General features: G+C 43.7%; 1 protein-coding gene across 2 annotated transcripts in view; it reads left to right on the top strand.

Moving 5' to 3' along the window:
• Positions 1–7,285: 7,285 nt before the first annotated feature.
• Positions 7,286–22,160, top strand: part of CBLN4 (cerebellin 4 precursor) — a 33,614-nt gene continuing 18,739 nt past the window's right edge. For both annotated transcript variants that reach the window (XM_048498805.1, XM_048498806.1), the window contains exons 1-2: positions 7,286–8,198; positions 19,054–19,170. In XM_048498805.1, the coding sequence (XP_048354762.1) occupies positions 7,908–8,198; positions 19,054–19,170 (408 nt within the window). In that variant the 5' untranslated portion in view covers positions 7,286–7,907. The remainder of the gene's footprint in view (positions 8,199–19,053; positions 19,171–22,160) is intronic.

Raw genomic sequence — 22,160 nt, 5'->3', positions numbered from 1 at the left:
CAAAGATGGGGACCAGGCTTTTCAGTTAGATCTATAGATAATTATAGGCTCAAATGGATTCATTCACACATTTCTAACCCTAAATAATCTAACTTCAAATGTAAGTCTGAATGAGGTTTGTTCTGTCTGCCTGGGGGTGATCTACTGCCAGGGACTCTAGGGTTTGACCCTGTTGCTCCCAGATCTATGTTGCGGCCTCATTTGGAACACTGTGTGCAGTTATGCCCATCGTATCTCAAAAAGAACATTGCACAATTCAAAAAATTACAGAAGGGGGCAACCAAGATGGTTAGGAGACAGGAGCACTTTCCCTATGAGGAAAGGCGGAAGAGTATGGGACTTCTCAGTTTAGACAGAGATGACAAAGAGGGAACATCACAGGGATCTGTAGAATTATATACAGGGTGGAGAGGGATGACAAAGAAAACTTTTCCTCTCTCTTCTCAAAATACTAGAGCTTGAGAGCACCCAACAAAGCTGATTGCAGTTGATTCAAGACTGATAAAGGGATGTTTCTCTTGACCCAAGTGATTAATGTGTGTAATTGACTGCCAGAGGATGTAGTGATGGCCACAGGAATAGCCAGCTTTAGAAAGGGATTAGACAGATTCATTGTGGGTAGGCCTATCAGTGGCTACTGACTATGTTGACGAAAAGGAATTTCCACATTCAGAGGCAGTCAGTTTCTGAATTTCAGCGCCAGGAAGCAACATCGAGGGAAGACCTCAGCCTCTTTGCCCAGCTGTTGGACCTCCAGAAGTATTGGTTGGCTACTGAGTAAGACAAAATGCTAGACTAGGTGGACCATAGTCTGATCAAGCAAGGCTCTTCTTACAGTCTAAATTAATAAAAGAATAGTGCTGGTAAAGCTCTTTGGAGTATCAAATCCAGCCCATGTTCTGCCATTGCACCACCACTGCCATTTGCATTAAGCAGAGGCAGAGCTACCAGGGGACCGGGGGTGCGCATTGCACTGGGCGTGTGCCTGCCTCCCCAGGAAAATTGCCCCCTGCACCTCGCAGCACCCCCTCCCCCTCATAATTACCTTCGTCAATCAGTGCAGGTTGGAGAAGCGGCCTGTTCCCTTCAGACTGAAAATGGCCTAAAGGGAACTACACTTCCCAGGAGACCTTGTGAGCCCCAGTCTCATGGCAAATGCAGTTCCCACAAGGCTGTTTTCAGCCTGAAGGGAACAGGCCGCTTCTCCAGCCTGCACTGATTGACAAAGGTAAGTGGGGGGGGCACTGCGGGGGGCGCCACAGGGGGGAGTGGCGGAAAACACAGAGTGTACACTGGGCGCACTCTGGCCCAGCTACGCCTCTGGTATTAAGCATTTATTTTTCTGAGAATAAAAAGATTTTATTTTACTGGGGACAGCTTGAAGTGTAAAACCTCAACTATTTTAGGGATTCCAAGCTTTCAGATCTGAATATGAAACAAAAGGAGCAGGCAAAGATCTGAAACAACTGAATCGTTCAAAGCAATCATGTTATACTCTACTCTGATCTATTTGCTGTTAACTGAAGGCACGCACAGCTCAGTCCCATCCTCTGCACAATGATTTACGTGTGAGCTGCTTTGCTTGTAAGAGGGGACTGCTATGAGCATTCTTGAATCTTTTGTACCCCTCTGCCTGTATTAATCTGGAGGTGTTCATCACTGTCTGGATGCTTTGTGACTTACCCGGCCATTAGAAAAGCCCCAGTGTGTGACACAAATGGATCAGCAGCAGTCCATTTTCCCCATTTTCTTGGCATACAATTAGCTCTCACATCACAGGAATGGAAAGAAATGCAATACTGTGGAGGCTCACAAATTGCAAAAGACCGGGGGAAAGAGTTTTCCATTCAGATAGCCTCCCATATTGGTATAAACCTCCCAATGATGGTCTTTATTGAAACCAAAAATAGGAAGGGTTTTGTCTATCTGCTTGGGGCAAGACTGCTACCATGAAGGGGTCAGGTGCCTGTTACCAGCTGTTGTCCAGCTACTGGAAGCTAAAGAGAATCTGCTTCTAAGAGATGGCTGCCCAGTCATGGAGAGACCAGTTCCATCAAAGAGAGAGAACCTACCATTTGTATTGTCGAATACGTCAGACTACACAGAGAAGCCATTGAAACCCAACAGCACATGGACAATTTCAACAGAAAGGAAGAAGCCATGAAAATGAACAGAACTTGGCTGCCAGTGTTGAAAAACACTAGAGTCAAGACAGTGACTAATCAGCTCCACACAAACACAGGATGCCTGTAGACAATAAACAAAGGGAACAAAGGCCAGGCTACTTCTATTCAGATGCCCTCACCTATTGACCTTGCTATCTTCATTGTTACTCACAGATGGGGTGGGTATATACTCACAGGTATATATACTCCACTTGCTTTCCTTTCCTACTATCAGATCCTCTGAAGATGCCAGCCACAGATGCAGGTGAAACGTCAGGAGAGAATGCTGTTAGAACACGGCCATATAGCCTGGAAACCACACAGAACCCCAATCTACCATATGGTCTACCAATCTACCATTCTCCTTCCTATGGGTCAGACAAGGGCTGTCAAACATATGACCCTGGGGTCTGAAATCACCCCTTTAAGAGGGTTTACCTGGCCTGAGCTGCAGATCTTCACCAAGGCACAGCCTGGTTATGTCTGACCTTTGTAACAAATGTTGACACCTCTGGGTTAGACTGTTCGTAGCCGGTAGTTTTGTCCTTTGGGCACTTGTGCTTTGTGGAACTGTGTGGGGTTTTTGTTTTAGATATAGATGGGGCTTTTTGATCCTATAAACCATATTGAGTTCACAATGAATGGACAAAAACTGGTTATAGTTCCAAATAACTGAATAAATTGTTCAGTTGGCATCACCCCACAAGCTTAATCTTAAATTCCTAGTGTATTAGTAGTCTGTTTTTGGATTTACATTATATATGAGATCAGAGGCATAGCAAGGGGGGAAAGCGCCCGGTGCACTGTTGCCTCCTCTGCCCCTGCCATGCCCCCTTCCACCCCTGCCCCACCCCATCTGCCTCCATCCCGCCCCTGGAATGCCCCCGCCACGCCACGCCCCCGCCATGCCCCCACAGGAGTGCATGCCCCAGTACGTCGTGCACCCCCTTCTCCCTTGGAGCTACACCTCTGTATGAGATACTGTTCAAACAAGATCTATATACCTTTTTTTAAAAAGACAGTTCTGTGACTTGGAAAATGGTGAAGAAATATTTTGAATTTCACTGAGAGTAGTATAGTGTCTCACAAGGATTATTAGAATCTGGGTCATGTCACTATAATCTAGCAGAAGCTGCACTTCGTAAATGTCTTACAGTTCCCAAAGTATGTTGTTGAAAAAGGGTCTTATGATTCTTTAATGGCTACCAGATTTCACATGACATAAACTTTTGTGGACTACGTTCCACTTCATTCCTCATCATCAGAGGTAGGCTATTAAAGCTACACCTCTGTCACTTCCAACCAGCAAAGCAGCATCATTTTTTGTTGAACTTTTTTATTATTAAGACTTTAAATACATAGAAACAAAAAGAGAAAAAAATCTACAAAAGACATACAGGGTGGAAGAAGGCTACTGATTTCATCTGCACTGTGTATAAACTCATTTACAAGATTACTACTTGCTCACTAGTTACAATTATAAAGTTAATTCCTAATTACTATTATTAATGAGCTTCACACTTTATTATATCTTTTTTTTCTTATTCTTCTATTCCTCAAATCCACAAATCATCAATTCTTTTTTCTTGTTTTAAGCAAAAGGTCTGTCAGGGATTTTCAATTTTCCAAGAATTTAAATAAGTTATTTTCTCTGATCAAAGGAGTAAGTTTAGCCATCTCTGCCAACTCTACCAATTTCACAAGCCATTCTTGTTATAGGTATAGATGAAGTTTTCCATTTTTGTGCGTATAATATTCTTGCTGCTGGTATCATATATAAACAGTTCCATGTTTTGAAAACTGTTTGCCCAAAAGTCCCAAATTTCAATGCAGTCAACAGGATCCATGTAACTCCACTTCAGACCATATCCAGAGTGTTCTGTCACATGCTTAAGTTGTTTGGTGTATCTACTATATACAGTATTATACACAAAAAAGCAATACAAATGACTAATTTGTAGATGCTATAGGTAATCCACAGATGGAACTGTTTTTATTTTAAATGTTATGGTATTGTCATTAGGCGAATTACTTGGTCATTCTCTGCTCACGTACCCCTTCTTCCAAATACACACCCTAGATCAACTTGGAAGAAAAATTCACTTGGTAACCAGGAAAGATTTATGAAAGTAAAAATGAGATCAAGTGAAGTCAAGGTCCTGACAAAAGTTACTGGGAAGTTAAGCCTCATGGCCAGGCCAGTGCAAGAAACCGTGCTAATACTGGGTTGGGATGTATGGGGAATTGGATTGTGATGGAATCAGGAGTGTCACAAGTCTGGAGAAAATAAACCTATTTGGTTCAAATGCTGTTTGAAGAATCCCAAACCATCTAGATATCCCAGACTAGGTTCCAAACTGGAGAGCTCTAGCGCTCCTTATCTATGCGGGATGTTACCAGCCAAGTACCCAAATAACACTGATAAATGGCCTGAATAACAGTATAAATACCAATGGTTACATGACATAAACCAGCAGAATGTTAATATAATACAAATAGTTTTTTAATTCCAATAAAACCTGACACATTTCAGCCACAAGGCCTTCCTAAATGGTTCCGCTTCATGAAGTACACACCATAAAGTAAAAGCATTAAAAATACAAAGTATACCATCACTGACAGAGGTCTGAAACACTCAAGAGTAGGGCCAGTTCATTAATCCAAACCTTTCCCTCTTGAAGGTTGGAATAAATTAGGATCATTGGAATAAATCAGGAGAACCAGCATGGTGTAGTGGTTAAGAGCAGTGGGCTCTGATCTGGAGAACCAGGTTTGATTTTCCACTCTTCCACATGAAGCCTGCTGGGTGACCTTGGCCTAGTCACAGGTCTCTCAGAACTCTTTCAGCCCCATCTACTTCACACGGTGTCTGTTTTGAGGAGAGGAAGGGAAGGAATTTGTAAGCCACTTGGAGACATCTGAGGGTTGAAACAAGTCGGGTATAAATCTGAACAACTCATCTTCTTTTTCCTTCATCATCATCATCCACAACCAGATTGCTGTTGTTAATGGTCCAAATATTTTTTATAAAGAAGATCAGAAAGAATCATGACCCTATGATGTGTATTTCTACAATCAGGAAGCAAACTATGATCCCTGTTACCCTGTTAACAGCCAAGCCAGCAGCATATAAGCCCAGGAAAGCTTCATTATTGCCTCTCAGTGAAGAGTTAGAATAGGACTTATTACGGTCCTCCCCTCCCCTCAGCCTTATGGCACAAATGTCTTCCATATTCTTATACAAATCACTTGCATTCTCACCTTGTCCTAAGTTAATAGCTATTTCCACAATAATTTTACCCAAGCTATTAAGTGACTATCAATATCAGTGACTATCAATATGAAATCAGGTATCCAGTATCCATGCACTGCATTGTAACCACCAGAGCAAGCATGACTTGATAGATAAAGGTCTACTGAACGTTATTCTTAATCATCAGTCACTAATCATGAATTACTTCACATCTGAAAGTCTTAAACTGACACAGAATCACAGAATCACAGAGTTCGAAGGGACCAAACAGGCTATCTAGTCCAACTTCCTGCTTAATTCAGGATCAGCCACAGTGGTGGCGAACCTTTGGCACTCCAGATGTTATGAACTACAATTCCCATCAGCCCCTGCCAGCATGGCCAATTGGTCATGCTGGCAGGGGCTGATGGGAATTGTAGTCCCTAACATCTGGAGTGCCAAAGGTTCGCCACCACGAGCCTAGAGTGTTCCTAACACTGCTTGAAGACTACCAGTGAGGGTCCTAGCAGGCCAATTCCACTGCTGAACTTACTGTAATCTTCTTCCTAATGTCCAGCCAGTGCCTTTCCTCCTATAAGTTATATTCATTATCTTCTGCTGTCAGCAGGAACAACTCTCTGCTCTCCACGAAGTGACATCTTTTCAGATATTTAAAAAGAGCAATCATGTACCTCCCCTCAAACCTCTTCTTTTTAAGATTGAACACTCCCAAGTCCCTCCGCCTTTCCTCAGAGGGTTCGGTCTCCAGGCCCCTGATCACCCTCATCTCTCTCCTCTGCACCAGCCCCATTCTGTCCAGGGATTAAAGTGACTTTATTCAGTCCAGAGCAGTAGCTGTGTTAGATGGTTGCAGCAAAAACAGGAGTTTTGTAGCACTTTAAAACAGGGGCAATCTGGGAATATCTAGTTGGTTTGGGATTCTTCAGCCTTTGCTTCACCTCAGTGGGTCTGTTTCTTCTGGACTTGTGATGTTCTTAATTGTATCACAAAAGTTCACATTACAAAAGGTAACCTTTTTTTCTGTGTCTTTAGCACCCCCCCCCCCTATGTATTTGATGTATGTTAATGAGTGAAGGAGTAGTGCATCGGAAGAACAGTAACAGAGGTAGAAGGAAACATAATTCCCCTCCCCCCCATTTGATGGCTTACTCTTGCAGACCAGGTAATAAGGAAAAGAATGGAGATATTACCTAGTATTTCCAAAGGAGCCACTAGTCAGCACTATGGAGCAAAGCCTGACCAAGCCCATCTTGAAGTTGTGGAGGGGGGGGGGGAGCAGTTGGAGCCTATCTGTCTGACATTTCCGCTTGGAGCTGGCTACCTCTGGGTTGTTGCACCTAGCTTTCCTGTGCAGTGGGCACTGAGAGAGAGAGAGAGAGAGAGAGAGAGAGAGAGAGAGAGAGAGAGAGAGAGAGAGAGAGAGAGAGAGAGAGAGAGAGAGAGAGATTTCAGACACGTTTATGTACAACAGAATATCCTGGTTTGCAACTCTTGCGTTCTGTACATTATTTTACAGTCTTGAAAGAGTTAAAAGCCTTGACTGTTCTATTCCCTTAATGATTGCATTGGTCTTTGGGTCAATACTTAAACACACACGCCACGCAAATCTATCTCGTGCAGTTATTCAAAGCATAGAAATATTTCCTTGGGGCAAGCGATCCTATTTCCTGATCCCCGCCTCCCGTTCAAAAGTTATGCCCGGGACGTGGGGAAGTAATCCCCCGAAGGGCTCTTGTCCGCGCGCAACTGGGAAAGCGACGGGCTGTGCACGGAGAGGGCTGGGCGTGCTTCTGTATGCTGTGACGCTGGGGGGGGGGGGAGAGTTGTGGCAAAGAGCGGGTGGGGTGGGGGGACTCCGGTTCCGCGAAAGATCCTGGCAAATGAGCTCAGCCAGAGCCTGGGAGCCAGTTCGGAGGACGAGCGCCTGCCCTCCCTAGCCGGGTGCGTCTGGTACATTACCGCAGGACACGGACGGCAAAGAGTCGTGATGGGAAGAAGCATGGCTACGTCAAACGTTTTGATTTTTTCCTGATCTCTCTCTCTCTCTGTTCCATCAATAATTCACCTTAGGGCTTCCCCCTCTCTTCTCCTCCTGGATGCGGAGGGGGGGCTGGACGGCAAAGGACGGGGCGCTGGGAAGCGCCGGTTTCGCCTGGGAAGTGTGTTGGGAGGGTGTTTTCCAAGCTCCCCCGAAAGGACCCCCGGCAACAGAGGAGAAGAACCAAGGGGGAGAGCGGACTTTTTCTTGGAACTGCTGGAAGCGCGCAGGGGAAGCGGATGCGCTGGTAGCGGTGTGTGTGTGAGATAGTGTGTGGTTTCTTTTTTTTTTGTACAAAAAAAAGGAGAAGATCCCCCCCCCCCCCTCGTCTCCCCGCTGCTGCCACGGCTGCTCTCGCTGGCTTTGTGGTGTTGTGCAAGTGTGGAAGGGAAGAGGCGTTGTTGGGGCGCGCTCCGAGCCAGGCTTCGCTGTCCGCCCCTCGGTGCTGAACATGGGCGCTTCAAGCAGGGCGCTGTCCATGGTGCCGACCGTCCTCTTGGCTTTGGCTCTGCCCGCTTTCCCCGTCCGGGCGCAGAACGACACGGAGCCCATCGTGCTGGAAGGGAAATGTTTGGTCGTTTGCGACTCCAACCCGGCCACTGATGCCAAAGGCTCGTCGTCGTCTCCTCTGGGGATCTCCGTGCGGGCGGCTAATTCTAAGGTCGCGTTCTCGGCTGTCAGGAGTACCAACCACGAACCTTCCGAGATGAGCAACAAGACCCGGATCATCTACTTCGATCAGGTAAAGAGAAAACCCGGCAAGAAAGAAATAGGGGTAGTTGTCACAAGAGGGGAGGATGGAGGGGGACCTTCTTGTCGTTTTTGCTGGCTATTTAAGTTTTGGAACCCAATTTCGACTTTGTTTTTTTCAGTCTTGCGTCTCTTGAGAATGGGACGAGGATAGAGGGGGTGGTAGGGAGGGGACGGCATTTCCTCGCTAAACTGAGAGGAGATCAGTATAGAGAGAAGAGGTGGTGAGTCGATCAACAGGTGGGAGTCGATCTGTGAACTCTTCATAATGCTCCATGGGAAAGGCTGGGCTGAAACTAACAAAGGGATGGGGGAAACTCAGGGGCGATCTGCTCCTTCTCTCCTTCTGCAGCCAATAGCTCTCTCCCCCACCCCTCTAATGAAGTTATAACCATTTCCCTGTACCGAGCCAGGATGCCTTTATACATTAAAAGTCCATTGGTTGAATTAATCATAAGGTTGGAATAGGGTTGTCTTGAACTGAAAATTTAACTACCTTTATGATTTATTGATTTGGATTTATATTCCAGTATGTACTAAGGGCTTCCACTGCATTATATTAGTATCTACAGTTAAACATCCACAGTCAGAAGTAGTTGTCACTTAAAGGCTCAAATTCCAATGATTTTTTAAAAAATATTCTCTGTACATGATAAGGGTAATAAATGAAGACCAGTCCAGTCCTTCACACAGCCAATTTTAAAGTAATTGGAAGTTGTCTAAAAGAAAGGCAAAATACAGAGGTCACACTGTTTCTCCCTGTACTCTGGAAGCCAGATAATGTGTATATTTTCTTGGAAGTGAATTAGACAGACTTCAGTGAGGCTTACTTCTAAGTATATTCCAGCCAACAGTTTTACAATTTGTATGATTTGAGGAAACTATATGGGGGAAGAATGCTTTTTTGTAAGGTTCTAAGAGTGGTGATATGAAGGCAGAGTCCAAAGATTCCTTGGAAAATTTCTGTTTGATTTGCGCCCAAGTCTTCCAGCGGCGCCAACCTTTGATCACTTTGTAAGGTGTCAGAATCTGTAAATGGAGTTTGGATGCATCTTGCAACCGACAGAATGTTTCTTCTGAGGCAACTGCGCTGTATACAGTCCTCTGGACTGGAAGCAGATGTTTGCAGTCAGAGTCAGGTAACCCTGCAAGAAATGCACAGGCAGTCTTTTGTAAGACTCACTGCACCTGACTTGAATCTCTGCAGAATCTAACACCATTGGAAAGGCTTGCCACACACCCTTTCCCTTTTCCCCCAGTTAACATTTAAAAAAAACAATTAAAAAAATCAACTACAGGACCAGTCTTGACTAAAGAGATATATTTATTCATTCTCTCTCCAGTGTAAAAAAGTCGGATGCCAGTTTGTCACTTCTCACACAAAACATAATTTATCCTGTGACCCACAGGAGTGTTATACTTTGAAACACTTCAAAATCCATTTACTTCTGAGGGAGAGCCAAATACGTTTATAAGTTTTAGCCTATTTATGATGTTTTAAAATTGTATTTATTATCTGCTGTACACCGCCCAGAGCCCCTCGGGGATGGGGCGGTCTAGAAGCCCAAAGTATAAATAAAATAAATAAATAAATATGTGCTCCCCCACTGAAAATAATGCAGTTTAAAGTGTCTTGATTTTGGCTGAATCAGACTCATACACAGAAGAGAAAAAGGGGAGGGGGAGTTGCAATTATGTTATATCAGCTGCACCTTGAAATGTTTGCCTCTTCTTGGGAGTTCTCTAATATTCCGCTATCAGCTATTTCTTGGCTCATCCTTGGCTCATTATGTACAATAGCAGGTGGAGGAGCATGCCTTGGCAAATATTAGCTCAGTGGTCTAATTAAGCCTCCAAAGTTTCTCTTCCTGAGCATATTCTCAGGAAGAATGATGGATCTTCAGCTTCTCCCATGACTACAAAAAAGGTCTCGGAATTCTGCACCGTACTCAGCTACAGTGTCATTAACCTTTTCAAGGGACCAGAAGACAGGTAGATATGTAAGAAGCTTAGAGACAGGCCAAGTATCAGACAGCTGCCTGTCTTGATGGAGAAGGAGGAGGAGGCAAGGCATAAGATTCTTTTTTGGACCTGGTCCAGGTGATGAGCTTTGAATTTTAAGCACCCCCCCCCATTTGTGTTACCTAAGTATTGTATAATTAATTACTCATCTTCCTGGCATGTTCTTGAGTTCCTGCTTGACTATGAGAAATGACCCACTCACCTAAACTCATATTTCATTTACACTCATTCCAATTCCATTATTGGAGAAAAAGCCAACATATGTTGCCCATTGTACTTTCTATATGTAAAGGTATTTATTATTCTTTTCCCTCCCCCCCCCCCTCCCAATTGCCATGGCAAGGGAAGTCGATCTACTCAGCTCCAAAAACAGGTTGATTGGGAAGAAAGTTGTATTAATTTTAAATCAAAGTTGATGACAAACTTACGACATGTGTGTCAAAGGTGACACAACATGACATTTTGGATGACATGCCAGCGTTCACCAACATCCAACAACTGTTCTCCCTATTTGAGTCATTCTTGTAATTATTTAACATTTCCTAATATGATACAGAGCACCACACGATTGGACTATATTTTTAAAATAATAAATGGATAGATAATTAATAGTTTCTCTTTTGTTTGGGGAGTTGAGGGTGGAGTTGGGGCTACGTATCAGCAGAGTCAAGTTAGGCATTTTCTGAATTTGTGACACGCCGAGCCCAAAAGGTGGGCCAACATTGTTCTATGCACACTGGTAGCAACTTGCAAAGCAAAGGCCTTCCTCACTCATTCTGAGAAAAACTCATATGAGCTAAATGAAGTGTATGTGTGCATCGTATAGTAGCAGCAGCAGCAGCAATAGTTGTTGTTATTATTTTAATTTTGTCTGATGTCACAGCTACCATTTCTTTAGCTGGTTGTTGGCCTTTCATTCATCAGCTTCCTTGCACAATCTACACTTCACATCGTCTGAGGATTTTGGGATTCTGGTCTTGATCATATTTGTCCCAATCACCTGCTCTTGAGTGGCTAAAATAAGTGATTATTATTTATTCCATATGCTTTGCATGTGGAAGTTCCCCTGAAATGCTTACAATATAAGCTGGAGTAGACAGCCAAGGGAATGAAAGAAGGAAATGTGAACAAGTTCATGTATGTATACTTAGACTTCATTTCATTTTGGGACGAAGTTTATAACCTAATTCTAAAAACAAACCCTTGTGAGACCAGTGAATTAGAGAGGTGTGACTGTGCTTGGGATGGCAATTTACAACATGAGCTTCTTGGGAAAAATGGATTTTGAAAAATGCTTTCTTATGGAAACCACCACTGCCTAAATATGTTTTAACTTGATGGATGGGATCATGTTCATTGCTTCTTTATTTAGTTTCCACATTAAGACACCGATAATAGAATCCTAAAAAAATGCTGCCAGGTTGTAGCTATTTTATTGCGACTCCTTAGGGTTTTCAAGACAAAAGACAATCAGAAGTGATTTGTCATTGCCTGCCTCTAGGTAGTGACCCTGAACTTCCATGGTGGTCTCCCATCCAAGTTCTAACCAGTGGTGACCCTGCTTAGCTTCTGAGATCTGATGAGATCAGGCTAGCCTGGGGCATCCAGGCCAAAGCAAGCAGAGCTGCACCCTTCTAAGCCCCTTGACTTCATTGGGCTAATGGTCTTGAATCCTATGCACCCTTGCTCATGAGTACACACAATTGAATACAATGGTCTTTACTTTCAATTAGACTGGTGAAGTAGTGAAACTTTCATTAAAAAAAAATTAGAGTGAATCTATTCATGCATTTTTACCACACTTTCTTCAGGATGATCAGGGCTATATGATTTCCCTGCCTTCATTTTTATCCTCCTAAGAAAACTATGAGACAGATAGGTTGCGAGAGTGAGTGGCCTTGAGGCCTATGGTACTGCACATCGATCCTCTGTGCATGCTGTCTATGTGCACGCTGGTCATGTCATGCCTTCACTTTATTTCTTTTCTTCTCTTTTTTTTGCAAAGTCCAGCTCTTTTTTGACACATGTGTTTACTTAGAAATAATGCTGATGATGTGCAGTTGAGTGGTAGAGAGAGATAACATTGTGGTTCCCTTATAAACATGTGAGATTGAAAAACCGAGGGCGAGGTTTGCACCATGAAATTGTCACAAAACCAAAGGCAGATATTTATTTAGCAGATAATAATAATAATAATTATTATTTCTTGTTACAATCTTTAACCAGAAAACAAAGAAATAGCACACTAGAGGAGCTGTACCCATAGGCAGAAAGAATAGCAACGTTATAGAATTAAAAACACTCTCCCCTCAAGAGAGAAAAAGACACTTGAAAGCAGCGCTTCCGTACGCTTCTTTGAGGACTTGTATGCTGCAGACTTTGTAAGCTCGTAGACAGAACTTTGCTACTTAGCTTGTGAGTTGAGGGTTCTCATCAGAAAGCAGCCAGTCAAACCTTAATTTCTCTGACTGGACTGAGAACGTTTTGAGAATTGAATGGCTAAGCGTTGATTGTGCTGTGCTCCCTTGAAGTGCATTTAGCTGATAACTGTTTATAGTGTAAGAGCAATATCCTGATGCCCATGAAGTCAGTGATCACACTTGCCTCAACTTTGAAAGGCCTGAATCATAATAACTATGAGTGAAATGTTCACAGGTGTTCCAGGTCCAACTTGATCCCGAAATTCTGAATGGTATCATTGATACAGATACTATTTAATCGTGACAAAACGAAACAACCTGGATTAAGTGATGGCTTTTTGAGTGGCAGTTGTGTGAGAATGTACTCCGAGAAAGACATAGACTGCCATATGTTAATATAATAGATAAATAGGTTGCTTGAAGAATTGGAAGTTATCTCTGAACAGAAGACTCAATTTTCAAAGCATTTGAATATTTTGACCTAATCTAAACAAGTCTGTGCTTGAACTTTGGACTAACCTGTCTGTGCTTGAACTTTGGCCTATAGAAGTAATGCCAAAATACCCTAGTGAGACTCCCCTGTCCTAATGACAAAGCAACTTGACTGTGTAGGTTCTTGACCACTAACTGTGAAAATAGGAACAAAAATCCTGGGGAGGCAGTGTGGCTTAGTGCATCGGCTTGGCATGCAAAAGGTCACAGGTTCAATCTCTGACATCCCCAGCTAAAAAGATCAGATGGTAGGTGATACAAAAGACCTTCACCTGAGATACTGGACAGCCTTGGCCAGTCTGATTACAATTTTGACTTTAATGGGCCAATGGCCTGATTCAGTGTGTTTATTTTTGTTCGCATGTGCTATGGAAATGAATAAAAGTCCCTTTAGCTCTCTCTCTCTCTGTAAAATACTGTCAAATGACAACTTATGGCAACCCAGTTGGGTTTTTGAAGCAAGAGATGTTCAAAGGTGGTTTGCCATTGCCTGCCTCCACATCACAACTCTGGTATTCCTTGGTGGTCTCCCATCCAAGTACTAACTAGGGTTGACCCTGCTTAGCTCCTGAGATCTGATGAGATCACGGCACTTATAGCTGTAGAAGAATGACATTTCAAGTCTGGTAGCACGTTAAAGACTCCCAAAAATGTTCAGGGCATATAAGCTTTCAAGAGTCAAAGTTCACTTCGTCACATACAAGTAAGAATGGAAATCCATCAACCTCTACAGCCTGGTCAGAAGGTGGAAAGAGTGTTACAAACCATGGCCAGTTGGTGCCAGGATGAAGAGACGCAACACAAAATGTAGCAGTAGTAAGAGTCCCAGCTCTGTATAGAGTGAACTGGATGAGAGGAGATTATGAGAAAGCAAATTACAGTTGTAATTTGTGAAAGCACATTGCAGTTGTATTTGCAAAATGTTCCTGAAACACAGGTCGTTGCTCCATGTAAATATGAACTCAGTGTAAAATGATATGTGATTCTGTGTCAGGGAGGAGGAAAGGTAGTGTGAGCGTACATTGTAAGTGGATGCAGAAAAGAATGTATAGAAATGTTCCACATAAGGATGATAGTAGATTGTATATTACTCCACCACAGGACAAAGCATGCCAGACCTGCTGTGTTGTAGAATGCTCCACCTGGGTCCTAGTGCCTACCTAGCCCTGTTCCCTCCATTCATTTGAAAGTAAAAATACATTTTTACATACCGGCAAATACTCTTGTATCAAAGTACCATGTTCAATAGGGCACAACACAATGGTTTTGAGAAAGGCAATGAGTAAAAATGAATAATTCTTATATTCATTTAGGACTATATTCTAATACGGAAGCATACAACTTTCTCAATTGTTACACCTCAACTGACTGAACGATCACCTTTCTGTGGAACAGAGTATAGATCTAAACCTGGGAGCGCAGACTAAGAGCCTCTAGAGTCTCTTGCTGCCTCTAGAGTCTCTTGCTGATATGTATCGTGTTTTGTATAGAGTCTCTTGTTTTGTATAGAAACGGGCTCCTCTTCCAATAAAAAAATTGAAAACCTCTGGTTTAAGAACATGGGAAGGATAACCTTCTAGCAAGAATCCCAACAGTATAGATTTCCAAGGTAACAGCCAGGGAAGTATCAACTCACAGGCCAAAGGATAAATGCGTGGTGTTCCTAGCCATGGACAAATTAACTCTCACTCGTTTACTTGGTTGAAAGGGGAATTTGACACATCCATGAAGGATAGACCTATCAGTGTGCATTAGCCATTATGTTGAAATGGAACCTCCATATACAGAAGCATTATATCTCTTCAATTACAAGGGATGAGATATTATCCTGGTTTTATGCTTCCTGGTTTTATGCTTCCAAGGTGTATCTGCTTGGTCACTGTGGGAGACAGCATGATGGACTAGCTAGACCTTTGGTATGATCCAGCATATGGGGCCAATTTTGAAAAATATCTCATTTAACATTGAGTAATCATGTACATTAATTAAATGTTACCCTTCACTGAACTGCACTTATCTGTTACCAGTTTCACCCAAGGTGGCAGGTAGACATTTGTTTTGTATTTTTTTGTATTTATGAAAAAACCAACATACGTATCAGCAAGAGACTCTAGAGGTTCTTAACCTGCGCTCCCAGGTTTAGATCTATACTCTGTTCCACAGAAAGATGATAGTTCAGTCAATTGAGGTGTAACGATTGAGAACGTTGTATGCTTCCACATTAGAATATAGTCCTAAATGAATATAAGAATTATTCATTTTTACTCATTGCCTTTGTCAAAACCATTGTTTTGTGCCTTATTGAACATGGTACTTTGATACAAGAGTGTTTATGTTAAAATGCATTTTTAGTTTCAAAAAGCGGGGGGCAACAAGGCTAGGTAAGCACTAAGATCCAGGTGGAGCATTCTGAAACAAAGTAGGTCCGGCATGCTTTGCTCTGTGGTGGAGTAATATACAATCCAGTGGTGGGATCCAAAAATTTTAATAACAGGTTTCGATGGTGGTGGGATTCAAACAGTGGCGCCACCGCACACACGCACCTTCAGTCCCTATTGGGCAGGGAGGTTGCTTTAGTAACCCCTTCTCGGCACTCAGAAAAAAATGAGTAACCACTTCTAGCGAAGTGGTGAGAACTAATTGGATCCCACCTCTGATACAATCTACTATCATCCTTATGTGAAACAGAGTATATTGATGTATAAGCAGAAATGTAAACAGCATACTTTTGCTTGTGCAAGATCTAGTACAACATATTTCACACACAAAAATTCAGTTCAGGATATGCTATGTTTATCTTAGTGGAAAAGGTAAATGTGAGGTTTTTCGCACTTCCATTTGTGCAAGGACCATAGAGTATGCAGAAGTCTTCTAGTTGATCCATGCCACGGTCCTCTAAGTGGCAATCATTTATCTTAATCCAGAATTCCATGCATGGTCCAGCATGTTCATGATGCACCTGCCAGTTCATGATGTACGAACTTCAGTGTGTGGAGATTTCATGTGTATCTCCCTTTCTCCGCCCATATTGACTCTCTCCAGAAAGCAAATGGAAAACCTCTTTGAGGTCAGAGAACTTGGAGTAAGCATCAGAACTCCTGCGCCCTCACAAAACCACTGATTCTGGGACATCATAGGGAAATCAGTGCCAACTCAGGCAGCTTCCATTGTAGGAACATATATTTGATAAGGCATGTACCTATGACTGTCTGCCAGCAGACGTACGATATCACCCAATGTGTTACTTGCTATGAATATCAATATTTGCAGACACAAAAACACTCATATAGGATTTTTTAAAAAGACATGAAAAGAGTGTGAGAATCAATGCACCGATGCTTCATAGTAGGTATATGTACAGGCCTGTGCCTGACTACAGATTCAGCATTTATCATAACATGGGATAGATACAGTAGAAAGAAGAAGCTGTTTCGTCCTTCCTCATAATAGAAGAAGAAGAGTGTGGATTTATATTCAATTTTTCTCAACCACAAGAAGTCTCAAAGCAGCTTACAAACTTCTTTCCCTTCTTCTACACACAACAGGTGGGTGGGTGGGGCTGAGGCCCTTTCCACACAGGCCAATAAACCCGGGTGAGAGGCAGGTTGCACGAACCTGTCCTTGCCCTGGGTCGTTCGCATGACTGGCTGCCCCATGGACAGCCAGCCATGTGAAGGAGTGCACGCCTTCGCATGGAGGTGTGTGCCGTTTTGGTCCCTGCTTCCCTGCGAAGCACAGCTGCCTTAACATAAAAGAATCGCCAAAAATATGAATGTCAAAAAACCTGCCCTGAGGCCAACAGTGCAAGGTTAGGGGCAAGTTAGACCCGTGTTAGGGGAGGAAACTGTGTGAAGTTCCTGCCCAACGCAGGTTTTATCCCGCCCTTCACCCGCGTTTATTGGCTTATGCAGAAAGGGCCTGAGAGAGTTCTGAGAGAACTGTGACAACCTCAAGGTCACCCATCACCAGGCTTCATGTGGAGGAGTGGGAAAACAAGCCCAGCTCACTAGAGTCTGTCGCTCATGCGGAGGAGTGGGGAAAACTAGATTAGAGTTTGCCATGCTTAACCACTACACCACACTGGAACTCAGGTGCACCCAATGAGGTTGATCGGCAATACATTTGGGACATATTTCTTTACTCCATGAGTAATCAAATTGTGAAATTCACTGCCAGCAGGGGAGTGATGATCATGAACACAATATGGGTTCACAAGGGAATCAGATTCATGAAGGAGAGTTCCATTAATGGCGAGTTGTTTTTGTGATTAAAGGGAGTCTCCACATTTAGATGAAGTAAACCTTTGAAATTCAGTACTAGGAGTCAACACTAGGGAAGACTTTGGCTTCTGCACCCTGGATGATGGGCCTCCAGGGAAAATGGTTGGCTATTGTGTGAAATATGATGCTGGACTAGATGGACCGCTGGTCTGATCCAGAACAGTCCGTCTGATCCAGCAGGGCTCTTCTTATAGTCTTAGGACCATCAGAAGTGTATCCATGTACTCCTGAGATCAAGAAATCTCTGCAGCTAGGGAATGATTAACATAGGGATGCCAGCCTCCAGGTAGGACCTGGGGTTCTTCTCGGCCATTTCTGCACCGCCAATTACAGCATTGTGCCGTCGGTATTATTGGCAATGCTGCAGCAATGGTGCGTTTGCATAGGCGGGCGCTCCATGGACAGGTAGTTGAACCGTGGTGCTTTGCACAGCTGCACTTTGCAAGCAGCGTCCTTTTTCCCCAGAGTAGACGTCATGGGCGTTTGGCACCAGGATTGGCCAGTGCCGGCCGCCATTATGCGGGGCGGGCTCTATGGACCGATTCCTGGCAGGCACTACGTATGATGCTGGCTGCAGAGCGCTGTTTTTGAAAAGACTCACTTGTTGAGTGATTTTCAACTATACCACTGTGGGGCCACTGGAGTGTTGCTGCATCACTGCAGTGTCATTTCTGAAATGGTGGCCATACGAACTCCCCGCCCATAACGCTGTTTTCACCATCGCTTTACTGGGTTTTTTTGGCCAGTGCGGAAATGGCCTTAGAATGACCCCTCATCTCCAGACTACAGAGATCAGTTTCCCTGGAGAAAATGGATCAGTTAGAGGGTGGAATCAATGACGTTGTACCCACTGAGTTTCTTGGCCTCCCTAGGCTCCATCTCCACACCTCCAAGAGCTTTCTAACCTGGATCTTGCAACTAACTCTCCATCCCTTCCAGCAGCCACAAGGGACACAGCAACCCTAATTTGAGATCACTGTTTTGAGACATTTCAAGGCCCAGTTTTAAATATATGCACTGGGCACTAGCTAGCGTATCTCCTCGCTGAAATGTCAGCCATATTGCATCACATCCCTGTAATACTGTTGTAACCTCATACCTTTGTACTGTCGATGAGCTCCCAATGCAGCTGTTGGAGTTCAATATACTTCCTTGGCATTCTGCTGGCTGCTTGGGTGGCTCTTACATCCTCAGAGAACTTGAATCGTGGTGATGGAAATGCATACAAAATACACAGGCCTCTATAGGACTCCACACAGTTTTAAAACAATCAGGAGGGTTATTACCTAGGAGCACTTGCTAAGCATTTGAAACTTGATCCCAGGATGCCTACTCAGACATAAGTCCAACTGGCACTCTCTCCAAAGTAAATCTGCATAGAATTTCAGTGTTGGAAAGCAATTTCTGGGAAGTTATGTCTTGCTGAAAATAAATCTTCTCTGTGTAAGCAAATAATAATAATTTTATGTGCAATATATTAGCATAAACAAATACCGAAATGAAATAAGGAGCCAGCTCAGATTTAGCCGAGAATAGCCGTGGCAATGAATCTTGCATCTCCTGCAAATTAATTATATTCTTTTCCAGCACACTGAGTGCTTACAGTAATTCTTGTTTTTGTTTTAATTTGCAGATCCTAGTAAATGTGGGGAATTTCTTTACGTTGGAGTCTGTCTTCGTAGCACCAAGAAAAGGAATTTACAGTTTTAATTTTCATGTAATTAAAGTCTATCAGAGCCAAACAATCCAGGTATGTCGATTCAAAAACCCACGGCAATGTTGCTATTTTGTTGCTTCTTTTTTCACAGTCTTATAACAAGAAGTGGATGATGTCTAAAACAGATTTTTAAAAAAATATAGAAACACTTTAGGCGAAATGGTTTGGGATCTTTAGGAATCTTGTTAAGTATATTAAGAATTATCTTAATAAGAAAGCGCAGAGTCTATTTTTGAAATAACTGTTTAATAGCATTTCTAAAGGCCATGCAAACAAAAAAGAAATCTTGCTTTCTAGTTTCGTGCAGCCTTCTGTGAATCTCTCTGACAACTGTTAGAAGTTTGTAATAAGTGCTTAGGAACATGATCCAGCCATAGTTATGTGCTTCTGAAGTTCTGCTGACTCCAATAGGAATGATTTGGACTCATGTTTAACCCACTGAAATCAGTGGGTTTAAGAGAATATCTGGCCGTTTCCGCACGGCCTTTTAATGGCGCCCTGAGGACGGCAAAAACGCCACCCCCAGGGAGCCATTCGCACAGGCGGCACTGCTGCAATGCAGCAGCACCGACCTGACTTCGCTCCCCCTCCCCCAGGGCGGCGTCAGGCCGCCCTAAAAAACAACCCTTTAAAGGGTTGTTTTTGCCGCAACAGCGTGTTCCCGGCGGCGCAGTGCGAACCGCATGGAGCCGCCTCTGCCCCCTTCTCTGTGCCACTCACCTTGTCCCGTCGCCGGCCTGCTGGCCCCTCCCACCCCAGGTCGGAGGGCAGCTCCGGCCCTGGAGGTCGGAGGGCCAGCAGGCATGACGGGACAAGGTGAGTGGCACAGAGAATGGCAAGGTATCTCCATGCGAGCCGCTTCATCCGGCCGGCCTTTTCCTGAGGCTGCCCGCGACTGGCGTCTGCGCATCAGCCGCCTCCACGCCGGCAGAATTCTTGCCGGCGTGGAGGTGCCTGGGGGGCCGTGCGGAAATGGCCTAACTTTGACTATGTATGATGGAGGCCAGAGGGTCATAGATGTTGTCCTTACTTGATTTTAGCAGGACAGGAAAGGATCCAGGGCACATCCTTTATGGTAATTTGGTCACAATAGTCCATAAACAAACCTGATGATATATTATACATTTCTTCTGATTGACCTATGTTACAGACAAACTCTCGAGAGACGTCATAGTGCAGTGGTTAAGAATGGCAGACTCTAATCTCAAGAATTAGATTTGATCTGCCAGTCCTCCATGAGTGGTAGATTCTAATCTGAAGAACTGGGTTCAATTCCACACTCCACATGAAGTCTGCTGGCTGGCCTTGGGCTAGTCGCTGTTATCTCAGAACTCTCTCAGACCCACCTACCTCACTTGGTGCCTGTTGAGGGGGAGAAAAGGTCATTGTAAGTCACTTTGAGACTCTCTTCAGTGGAGAAAAGGGGCATAGAAAAACCAATTCTTCTTCTATCTGCAATATTTTATTAGCAAAATATATGGCAAAACTATCTCAACACATTTTTGTTCCTGAGTCAATTATGGTTCAGATTTAGGAGTCAGCAGATGCTGAGATGCCTTAAACAACTGGGATGGTTGTGAACTAGCAGATCCTAGGATAGCAGAAAAGTAGTCGTTCTTTGCTGGTGCTACTGTTGCTTCATAGGACACCAGTGGACTCTATAGCACGTTCAGTCAGTTTTCTTCCAGTGCTATTCCAAATGTCTCTTGCAGCTTCATGATAAACTAGGGAGCCTGTTTCCATCCAAAGGGATTCAAAGTACAGGAAAAGAGGTTCCACCTAAACATAAGGAAGAACTTCCTGTGGGTAAGGGCTGTTTGACAGTGGGATATGGAGTGTGGTGGAGTCTTCTTCTTTGGAGGTTCTTAAACAGAGACTGGATGGCCATCTGTCAGGGGTGCTTTGAATGTGTATTCTTGCATGGCAGGGGATTGGACTTGATGGCCCTTGTGGTCTCTTTTAACTCTTTGATTCCATGTGAAGGAGGTCAACAAGAGGCAACCTTGTTGATGTTGTTATTTCCCTCTACCAACAAAATTCATAGCTGAATGGCTATCATGAAGGGCAGAAGAAAAGCCCTAGAGATCAGGTGGAGGCCCAAGGGGACTTACAGGAGACAAACACTAGTTCTAGATTTTCTTTTTTTCTAAGCAGAAAAATGATGACTAAGCAATCTGTGGGATGACAGAGTATTTGTTAAGATGTTGAGATCAATTGAGAGTCAGCTGAAGAAGGGAAAAATCCAGAGAGAGGGGTTAAAATCTGCCTGCTCAACTACCTAAGAGCTTATAATATTCTGGAAGAGGAGAATTGAGTTGGGAACAGATTTTTAAAAAAAGGTGTTTAAACCAATCAGGTCCTCTCACATCACCAACTTGTAACGACAGCAACAGATAACTGGTCTGTAAGGTCTAGATGACCTGGGCTCTTCAAGTTCTGCACTATTGTGATGTATCAGACTGCTGGAATAACACCTAGGATACTCATGTTCAAATGCTCACTCTGCTATGTTACTCACAGGGTGATCTTTGGGAAGTTGCTGACTCTCAGCCCAACCCATCTCACAGGGTTATTATAAGAATAAAATGGAGCTTGATATATAAATATGCATGCCACCCTGCACTTCTTTGAGGAAGAAAATGATTTTTTTAAAAAAAACCCCTTGATATTGCATACCTTAGCCTTCTTATGTGGACCTATCTTGTGTGTGTGTGTGTGTGTGTGTGTGTGTGAAGTGTTGTCATGTGGCAGATGGCTTATAGTGACCCAGTAGGGTTTTCAAGGGAACTGACCACAGAGGTGGTTTGCCATTGCCTTCCTCTGCATAGTGACCCTAGTCTTCTTTGGTGGTCTTCCTTCCAAACAAAGGCAGAGCGAGGGGAAACTGTGCCCAGGGCATGCGCTTGCCCTGTTCCCCTGCAGCGTGCAGCCCACCCCTGCCCCACCCCAGAATGCCCCCGCCCTGATGGCCCGGCCACATCTCCGCTTCTGCTCCACCCAGGGTGTCCCACTCCCTGTCCTCT

The sequence above is a fragment of the Sphaerodactylus townsendi genome, linkage group LG05, assembly GCF_021028975.2.
Source record: "Sphaerodactylus townsendi isolate TG3544 linkage group LG05, MPM_Stown_v2.3, whole genome shotgun sequence".
NCBI lineage: Eukaryota > Metazoa > Chordata > Lepidosauria > Squamata > Sphaerodactylidae > Sphaerodactylus > Sphaerodactylus townsendi.
This window is presented reverse-complemented; position numbering and strand designations above follow the sequence as displayed.